Source organism: Oryzias latipes, chromosome 5 (assembly GCF_002234675.1).
Source record: "Oryzias latipes chromosome 5, ASM223467v1".
Lineage (NCBI taxonomy): Eukaryota > Metazoa > Chordata > Actinopteri > Beloniformes > Adrianichthyidae > Oryzias > Oryzias latipes.
Window position 1 is genome coordinate 32,306,418 of NC_019863.2, and position 10,057 is coordinate 32,316,474.

General features: G+C 47.5%; 1 protein-coding gene across 1 annotated transcript in view; it reads right to left on the minus strand.

Moving 5' to 3' along the window:
* Positions 1-958: 958 nt before the first annotated feature.
* Positions 959-10,057, minus strand: part of LOC101168203 (MTSS1-like protein) — a gene marked incomplete in the record, with an annotated part of 42,874 nt that continues 33,775 nt past the window's right edge. The window contains 6 exon segments of the mRNA XM_023954672.1: positions 959-3,947; positions 5,163-5,189; positions 5,366-5,516; positions 5,598-5,719; positions 8,564-8,619; positions 8,891-9,042. Of these exon segments, the coding sequence (XP_023810440.1) occupies positions 2,794-3,947; positions 5,163-5,189; positions 5,366-5,516; positions 5,598-5,719; positions 8,564-8,619; positions 8,891-9,042 (1,662 nt within the window).

Consider the following 10,057-nt stretch of genomic DNA (forward strand, 5'->3'; position numbering starts at 1 on the left):
CGGCAGACGTTCCTGTTAGTGAAGCATCAGGAAATCACATTTCAGATCTTCACATCCTCACTGAAGAACTCTACTAAAACAAGTCCATACGATTATTTTTAATCTGATTTTAAATATTTTAAACCAGTTTAATCCACGAATTGTGCCTTTTTTATTTTGAGGGAGTTTTACTTTAACAAGTTTAAGATAAAAGGGAATATTTGTTGATTGTGTTTTAAAAATCTAGTTAGTGAACAATTTTTAATTATTAAATCGAAGCAAATCATAACCAACATTTAGCTTTGAGTTTAACCTAAACATCAATTTAAAAAAAATTCTGTTCAACGTTTGAAAGTTTCTGTGGTTCCGTATTAATTTATTTAAAAAAGTATATCTGTTCATTTCTCTACTTTGGTTAAAATAAGCAAAAACAAATAGTAAAAAACACAATTTGACCTCATTTAAACTAAACTGAAAAATTATAGTAAAATATTTATTTTAACCAGAATTGTCCAGCAGTGGAAAACGTAGCGCTGTGGGGCCCCCAGGACCAGTGTGGGGCCCCCCAGGACCAGTGTGGGGCCCCCCAGGACCAGTGTGGGCCCCCCCAGGACCAGTGTGGGCCCCCCCAGGACCAGTGTGGGCCCCCCAGGACCAGTGTGGGGCCCCCAGGAGCACAGTAACACGGGGCCATCTGCAGCCATTGTATTCATCTTTTTTTTTAACCACCACCTGCCAATCAAATGACTTCTTCACTGGTCCAATTGTAGTTTATGTATATTTTTTTTCTTGGATAAAAACATTGAATTTATTGAATGTGTTGATTTGTTCCTCAAGCACTTTGTGAAAAGAACAAATGAGGATCTTCAGTCTGAAGCTAAAGCTAACGGCTTCGTTAGAAACACTTTCACACTCTGGACTAATATTGTGGGGAAAAAAACTTGAAGCTTCAATAAAGACCAAGAAATGACAAAACACGTCCAGATTCCTCCTCATTTTTATGGCGGATCACAGAGGACGTCCCTGGTGGACTTCAGGTCTTCAAACATCACCAAGTTTTTTCCTCAAAGCTTCTACAAAAATATCAGCGATGGCAGAAACATCACAGATCAACACAAAAATACAATCAGAGGAAGAGTTCGTACATTTTCATAAAAAGATTTGGATCCGTGGCAGGAAAAGAAGAACCGCAGCTGCAGGGGGGCTTCAGGGTCGCAGCCTCTCAAAGTCCAGAGAAGGTTCAGGACCGGACTGAAGGCTCTGCTGTCGCCCGCTGAGCCCGGAGACCTTTGTTCCCTCAGCACTGCATTTCCCAGCATCCAGCTGGACCCTCATCCAGAGGAGACCCTGAACTCGTCTTCATCCAGTCAAAGTCATTATTATGAATCCAGCCGTTGGGACTTTTCCAGCATCAGCAGCTTCTTCTGCTTCAAACAATAAATAATAAAAGCGACAGAAGGTCTTAAATGGAAAACAAATGACTTTTTTTTCTTCCTCGCTGTGGAGAGAAGATCAGCACAGAGCAGCTCCATCCATTCAGGAGGGCAGCAGGGGTGACCTTTGACCCTTTAAGGTCCTCTCCAGTCAAGTCCGGATGATGAAAAAGGCTGACCCAGTCAGTAAAACAAACAGACTTCATGAGGGAATGTTTGAAACTGGATCTAAACATTTCAGCAGCTCAGATCAGGATCTAAACTAGAACCCGCTACTTGACCCGATCCAGTCCACTGAACATGAATCCGGTTCCTCAAAGAGGAAGTCTGACCGTCTGCAGAACGGATGGAGATGAATACGAGAACGGAAAAGGGATCCATTCTTTTAAAACGTGTTGCAAAATGGATCCATATAAACCTTTAACAAATGTTTTTCTGGGCTATAAAGGGGAACTTTCTGTACCGTATAAAAGGAAAATGTTTGAACTCACAGCCCTAAAAACAGAAGCGATGCAGACGGAGCTACTCAGACCGCCAGCTCATTTATTCATCCTAAAACAAAGTTCAAGTTAAAAGCAAACGCAGATATCTCTAAAGTCAACGTGAAATGCTGCCCTCTGGTGGCAGTAAAGGTCGCAGAGGCCAAAAGCAGCGTCAAATCCAGATCCTGTAATTCCAGGACTGACCACAAGAGGCAGATTGAATGAAAACATCTCTGTTGTGAGCGGCTGCTCACGTGGAGCTCTTCTGGTCCACGGAGGTGTCAGAAAAGTGCCGTTCTCCTCATCCTGTGGACAGAGGCTGAACGTGGCTCTAGAAAACTTAAGAACTCTGTTCCTCACAAATGAACAGAAGCAGAATTCAGAGGGCGAAGGAAAGCACTGAACCGCCTTCAGGTCGCACCGCCGGAGGCTGTTCGACAGCGCTGCTCGACATAGCCAGCTATGCTAGCAGTACTGATCACTTAAACGTTGTCCGTAATCCCGTCTATTCACGGAAAACCCGCCACTTATTTACAGGTGTTAAAGAAAACGCAAAGACGCGCCTATGGGCAGCTCAGAAAACGCGCACGTCGAGTCACACGGAGCACAATTCAGAAAAGGCCTCCGCCGCCACGGTTCAACCATGACAGAGGAGATCACTGCAGAGCCCCGCCCTCCTGAGACGCAGGCGGGAAAGCAGAGCAAACACCCCCCAGCCTGAAGCGCGTCTGGGACTCGACAGCTCCCGGTCTTTCAGAGACGCCTCGTCATGAAACGGAGACCCGAGAGCGAAGAGCAGAGCGCCGCCGAGGCCAAGACGGCGTTTTATAAAAGAGTCCGTGGGTGCAAACGTCCATCGTAGGGTTTCTGTGCTGCCGGTCAAAACTCGACCCCCCGCTTCAGTTGTGATTGGCTGGAGCAGGCAGAAGGGGGGCGGAGCGATCGTTGGTGATGGTCCTTCTGAGCGTCACTCTCCGGATCAGCGTGAGCATGTCCCCTCCTCCCCCCGCCTGCTCCGGAATCTGGTCCTGGCCAAGGGGAGGGGGCTGATGGTTGGTGCCGTGGTCCAGGGCGGTGGGGGCCTCTTCCTGGGGGGTGGGGGCCTGGAGCTGCTCCTGAAACAGCTTCCGTTTTTCTAGAGGGTCCAGGCTCTGTTGTTGCAGCTGTGTCTGCATCAACTGTGGTTGCTGCAACTGTGGTTGCTGCTGCTGCAGGTGTGGCTGTTGTGAATACTGCAGCTGCTGCAAGTATTGCTGCTGCTGCAGCTGTTGCTGCAGGTATTGCTGCTGTGGCGGATGTTGCCCCAGATGTTGCTGCTGCTGCAGGTATTGTTGTTGCTCCAGATGTTGCTGCTGCTGCAGGTATTGCTGCTGCTGCAGATGCTGCTGCTGCTGCGATCTCTCCGCCTGAAGTTGACGTTGCTGTTGTTGAAACTGCTGCTGGCTGTGCAGCTCTGCTTGAGCGCGTTGCTGCTGCTGCTGTCGTTGGAAATGTTGCCGCTGCTGCTGCTGCCTGTGGTTGCCGCCCTCTCCAGGCACGGTGGGCACCGGCACCGGGATGGGCATCTGTCCTGGGATGAACTGATAGTAGGGAGAGGAGGAGGGCAGCGCACTGAGACTCTGAGTGGAGGTGCAGAGTTTGCTGTGGCCGAACCCGCCCAGTCCTCCAGGAAGCGGAGCCACAAAGACATTCTCGTCGCTGCCACCGTTGCCCTCCTGGGCTTTCAGGGGGATCTGGGGCGTGCTGATGGGGATGGGAACGCCGCCGCTGATTGTGCCTCTGCGGAATGCCGCTTTGGAGGTGGGCTTGCGCCTGATGGTGGCGGTGTTGGGCTGCAGGTTGCGGGAGACGCCGCCCATGTCGGCCTCGGCCAATAAGCTGACCGTCGAGGCGGGACGTTTGGACTGGACGAAATCCCTGTACTGGACTCTGAGGTCGGAGTTCCGTGGGATGGTGGAGGACTTGTCAAAGTCGGACTGGTTGATGGCGTGAGACAGCTGATGCAAGGAGATGGAGTCGGCGTCGCCATGGAGAGAGATGGACTCGTAGTCAACTGCAGGAAAACAGCAGGAGGTTAGTGTTTCAGCCGTCAGAGGGAAACCATTTCATGGAGAATCGCCGTTTATGTAGAGGGCAGTGAACGCATCACTAGAAACTCCTCTGACCAGATCCAAACTAACCAGAATAAACCATCAGACTCTCATGGCACCCTAGGAATTCTATGACATTTACTTCACAGGTTAATGTCAGATTTGGTTCAATCAAATATTAATTCATTTGTCAAGTTTCTACTTCAAAACATGTTTTTTTTTCTTGCAGCTGCAGCAAGTGGTTTAAACAAAACAATAAAAGTTGATCTTTCTAATAATTTTTTTTACATGTACGTTTTATGTTACTCATTTTAAAAAGAATAAAGAACAATATCTAAATATCCTAACGCATATTTTTAACCATTAGCAAAAGAAAATTAAACCCATGAGTGGTTATGGCAGCCGTTTCACAAGGTCAAAGGTCATCGAAACGTTGTTGTGGTCGTAAACTCAACCATGTGGCGTGTTTGTGAAAGATCGCTTGAACAAAAGTTTTCTTCTCCCATATTGTGGAAAAATGTCCAAAAAAATTGGCCAATTTTACAATAAGTGGCGGGCAAGCCTGTAGGGCCTGTGGCCATCCCATAATAATAGTGATTTCAAAGCTTCTTTCGGACATCCCCGACATTTGTGTTTTGGTTTCATCAGTGACGTTTGACATACTTTACTTATGGCCCCTTTCATCGATTTGATGGTTTTTCCCGCAGTGATGTCACCATTTCTTTTCTTTTTTGTTTTTTTTTTTTTGGAGGGGGGGGGGGGGGGGGGGCTATGTCATTCATTTTTTACAGAGTTCTGAGTGTGAAAAGCAGGAAAGAAGAATTGTGAATATGAATGGAAAAAGCGTGAGACTTTTATTTACTGTTTTTTTTCTCTGTAACACAAAAGTCTCTGAAAATATAAAATAAATAAGAATTTGATCTAAAAATGCATTTTTAAACCTTCATAGTAGCAGGTTTAAAGGTTTTTCCAGATGACGACCTTTAAACCTCTACTATGATGGAATCTACCTGGATGAATGAGTCTTCATTGACATCATCAGACCTTCACTTTTGGGAGAACTACATTTCACTTGCTCTGCAGCAGAGTTCAGACCAGTTTCCAAACTAGAATCTAACTTTGAAAATGGTGTCCGGTCCAGATTGGATGAGATGCAAACGGGACAGGAAGAGACCTACCATAGTGGGGAGGGTCTCTCCTGAGAGCTGGAAGAGAAGGAAGGAAGAAAAACTATTGACAGAGTTTGTGAGACGGAGAAACTGAAGAAACCGACCCATCGTGGACTACCGGTCATTTCTGACCCAGCATGCGTTGTGCAGACGTGTCTGCGCATGCGTGTCTGCAGGTCTGTACCCTCGAGCATCTGCGAGCGGGCGCTCACCGTGAGAGTGGATGGTGTCCTCCGAGCAGGACGGCGTGGTGGTCTGCGTGCTGTAACCGCTGGAGCAGTGCAGCGAGTCCCGGCTGCTCCGAGGGGCGTCGGAGTTCAGCGCTCCCAGCGTCAAGGCCAGCTGATCCCGGGCCGAGCAGGACTGATGGAGACAGCGCCGGTTCAGATCCGGTCCGGTGCGTTCCGAATGACTTTTCAGAATGTGGGTGTGGCGGCGAGTTACCTTCCCAGACGCCGACATGGCGCGGGCTCTTTCTCCAGGCAGCGCGTAGCTGTTGTGTGCGGGGGGCAGCAGTCCGTTCTCGGGCCCCCCGGTCCCATCTGATTGGTGGACGCCACGGCTTCCTGCCACAGACAAACGGAGTGGATCAAACAACCATGGGTTCTATCAATGTTCACCTGGAACGTCAACCTGGAACGGCGAGAAGGGAACGTTCTGATCCACCATCAAAAACAAACTGACATTGGCGCCAGCTCTCCACGCAAAGGCATGGAAAACACCGGCAAAGGTCGACAGGATGGGAGGTGAATGTCCCACATTTCTTTGTTCGAATGTTGGGATCATGTCCCTAGATGAGAAACCAGCTCAGTGGCCTTGTGGAAGAGTGACCGCCCTGTGACTGGAAGGGCACAAGTTCAAATCCAGGCCAGGTTATACCAAATACAGATACTGGGACTTTAACTTTTTAACTTTAGCGGACCCTCCTGTCATTTGCCTCCTCCTGACGCCATGTTCGTCACCCTTTCATGTTTCAGATCATCCAGGGATCATCTCTGGAAGACAGCTGCCATCCACACGTAGAGAAAACTACCGACGTTCAGATCAGAGAGCTGCGGAGCGCCTCAGTTCAGGTGAGGGTTCAAAACCTCGCCTGCAAACAGAGATGACCTTTCAGGGAGGTGTGCGTCCCGCTGATCTGCTGCATGAGAGAGAGGGCATTTCAGGAAAACAAACAAACATGGTGGGGGTAGTGTGGGGGTACGAGCTGCCTCTGATTTCTGCCCTGCCTGCGTTTAAAAACAGCCCTTTTTGACATCTTGATGACCTGAAACGCGTCCGTGCGAAAAAAAAAAAGGCAGGAAAACACGTCCACAGCGACGTTTTACCGCCCTGAGTGTCATTTCCTCGCGGTTCCGCTCAGGGGGGTATTCCAGGAAGCATGTTTAAACTAGCCTGACTTTGAGCCTGAACTCTGGCTGAAATCCGCCTGAACTTGCTTACTCTGGGTATGTCGGTTCCAAAAGACCGGATATGAGTTGGCGTAATTACGCTCGACTTGGTAACCCTGGGTTAACGCACGGTACATAAAGACATTCTCAATAGATCGCCGATTTCTGGAGTCACCATGGAAACGCGTGGAGAAAAAAAAAAGAAAAAGCTGTACTTAAGTGAGACGGAGTCTGAGATTTTAATGACAGCGGAAAAAAATTACAAGTCCATCAAAAAAGTAACATGGCTGAAAAATAATTTAAATAATTTAGTTAAATTAATTCAAACTCAATAATTGTTTATATAACTCAAATTGACGTATTTATGGCGTATACTTATATGGTAAATGGCGTATACTTATATAGCGCCTTTCTTCCTACAAGGACAAAGCGCTTTACAGTCACAGACCCATTCACCCAGTCACACACACATTCACTCACACATTCATACACTGGTGGCGGCTCCGCTGCCAAACACAGGCGCCCGCCTACCACCAGAGGCAAGGTGGGGTTCAGTGTCTTGCCCAAGGACACTTCGACTCATGGGTGTGCAAGGCGGGAATCGAACCTGCAATCTTACGATCATGGGTCGACCGCCCTACCGCTGCACCACGGCCGCCCCATTTATCTAACTAAATGACACATTACTCCTTTAATCTTTTTTCCATCTTAATTACTTATATTTCTTGAACTTTCATATGTCTAAGTTTGAGCCGGCAGATATGCTCATTTTTATAACAATAAAAAGAACGGAAAAAAATGCACAGAGTGCAAAAATTCATTAAAGAATATTCCGTCACTATCATAACATGTTCTGGTGGTAGGGGTGCTATATAAACTCATCATCCTCTCCCTTACTCTCACTCATGGTGCAGAGACGTAAGCATAGTAGGACAAAATAGCTCGGCTAAACACGGTGAAACACAGTAAAACAGCTATACAACTAAACATATTTTGTAAAAAACCCACACTTAAACCCAAATCCGTCCAGACAGGCAAACGGAATGATATCCCAGAATCCCTTGCGGTGCCGATCTAACGGCAGCACCAAAGTTACACCTACTTAATTGAATTAATTTGAACGAAAGGAAAATAATTGTCTGAAAACTATGTGTTATTTTTAAGGTGACCTAACAAAAAAAATGATTTATCTTAACTGAAGCAAATAATTACCTTAGATCAAAGTAAAAAAGTTTATCTTTCCAACATCCATATGTGGTCCTATCACCCTCTCATGGTGGAAAAAGTATTATCTGAGCTTCTTCATCCACTAAATCATCTTCAAATGGACACGCCATGCTGCTTCACCTCTCTGTAAACAAACTAAGCTTCAACTAAACCTGCTCCAGACCAGGTTATGTTCAGAGCATGAGTTGCCATGGTAACTTGACCTACCCTGAAACATACCTCCATTTCTGGAACCAAATGCTGAGGTTATCAACTTCCTTAGCCTCAAACTTATCGTGGGAGCTAGCATAACCTGCTTTCTGGAATACCCCCCAGGTTTCAGGATGACAAACATAAACTGTCATCATCGGGAGCTCCTCGCTGAAGAAGCACCAGCAGTCAGGGTCTGCGCACAGACACCAGGCTCCTTTCTTTACGGCGAACAGTTTCTTTGTCTCTCCAGGCTACGCAAACATGCACACGGAAACACGCACACACATGCACACAAACACCGCCTTTCTCCTCCTCCTTTTTAGTCTGAAACAAACCATCTGCAGACAAAAACCAAAAGGAATGAGAGAAAAAAGGAAAAGAGGTTACAAGGAATGCAAAGGTCAGAGGTCCACTTCCCAGCTGGCTGCCCTAGCCCCCCTCTTTGTGGCGTTTGGGGCGTCAGACCCCAGGCCTGGGGGGCCGGCATCCTGCTGAAATCCTGCCTCATCTGCTGCTGGTTACCTGGATCAGGTGTGTTCAGGCAGTGAGGAGCTTCATGGCAGGATGGTTGGAAAACATGCGTGTTTTTTGGACACAGACCACCCCGAGGCCTGGAGTTTGATGCCTGAGCTTTATAGAAACGTGTCGTCTGAATGCTAATGTGAGGGAAGAAGAAAAAACGACGGTGCATGAAGACAGTCATAGGGATAAAATGTGGGGGGGAAACACGGCGACAAATTTACCAAAACTTGAGGATTGGTGTGATTTTGGATTTTTTTATGGGATGAAACAGACAGTCGGTTAGGGAGCCTGAGGAGTCGGATGAGCCACGTTCAGAGTGATGGGACACCAAAACACGGACAGGACTCGGGTTGCGACGGCGGAAGGAGTAATAATCGTTTCTCACAGAGGTTCACGTCCTGCGGCTAACGCGGCGGCTCTGAGACGGACGGTGGCCATGGCCAGCTGCAGAGCGACCACGGCTGCCCGGGCCGACCCAGGCGAGACGGGGAGTTCCCTTCGCTGAGGGACCGCCCACTTTCATCACAGCCGTACAGCAGATAGGGGGAAGAAGGGCGCTGCACACAGGAGAAGGTCAGAGCGGCGTGGTGGTTACGTGAGGATTAATGGCCGACGGATGCACACTTTGTCTGCCATCTGCCATGAATACTCCAACAGAGTGGCCAACCTGCTGCTGGAACGGGGCTTCAGGGAGGGGGGGTGGTGGCCCTTTTCATGGAGAACAGGGCACAGTATGTGGGTCTGTGGTTGGGCATTGCTTAAACTATGGTCACTTACAAAAGAAATAAATATTCAACCACCTTTTAGTCATTTATTCTAGCTTTTTTTTTGTTTGGATCAAATTTCACAAAAAAGCAGACTATGGTTGCGTCTGAATTCCTTTCCTGCTCACTCCGTAATGCGCTAAATAGTGCGTTTGCCATTTTGTAGTGCTGTCCAAATCTATAATTCCAAAATCCAGTGTGCATCGATGCTCCACAGATCACCGAATATAGACCACAATGCATTGCTTCGGAACAATTTTTACCAAAAACATTTTTTTAAGTGTATTTTTTTAATAAACAATCATCGTTTTTACCTTCAGAAGACGGTAGACTCATTAATAATCGCTGCAAAACGCTCCTATCAATTAAATTCTAACTTCGTCAAATCGATGATGTTATTTCGGCCGATATAACGGCGAAAGGATTTTTCTAACACCCCTTAGTGTTGCGGCTCCCTGTGCTTTCATTTCTGTTGGAAACTGATCCAATTGCCTCTTTGAGTGGTAAAGGTGGCCGAGACTCATAAAAGCTGCAGACAATGGACTGTATAGGAGAACTGGACTGAGTGGCGTTCTAAACAGGAAGTAACCGGTGGCTCCCGTAGACTTCTGTAGAGAAACAGCCATGAGCCAGTCGTTCTGTTGGTCAGATCCAACGTTTCAAACTAGATTAAAAGCCCAGAAAAAAAATAATGAAGGACTCCAGCAAACCCCCTTCCTCAGGCAGGAGACCGAGGAGCGTCTACATGTCATCCCTGAGCCGTCACGGGTCCAACATCCTCACCAGCTCGCCCTATTTTGTCAGCAAA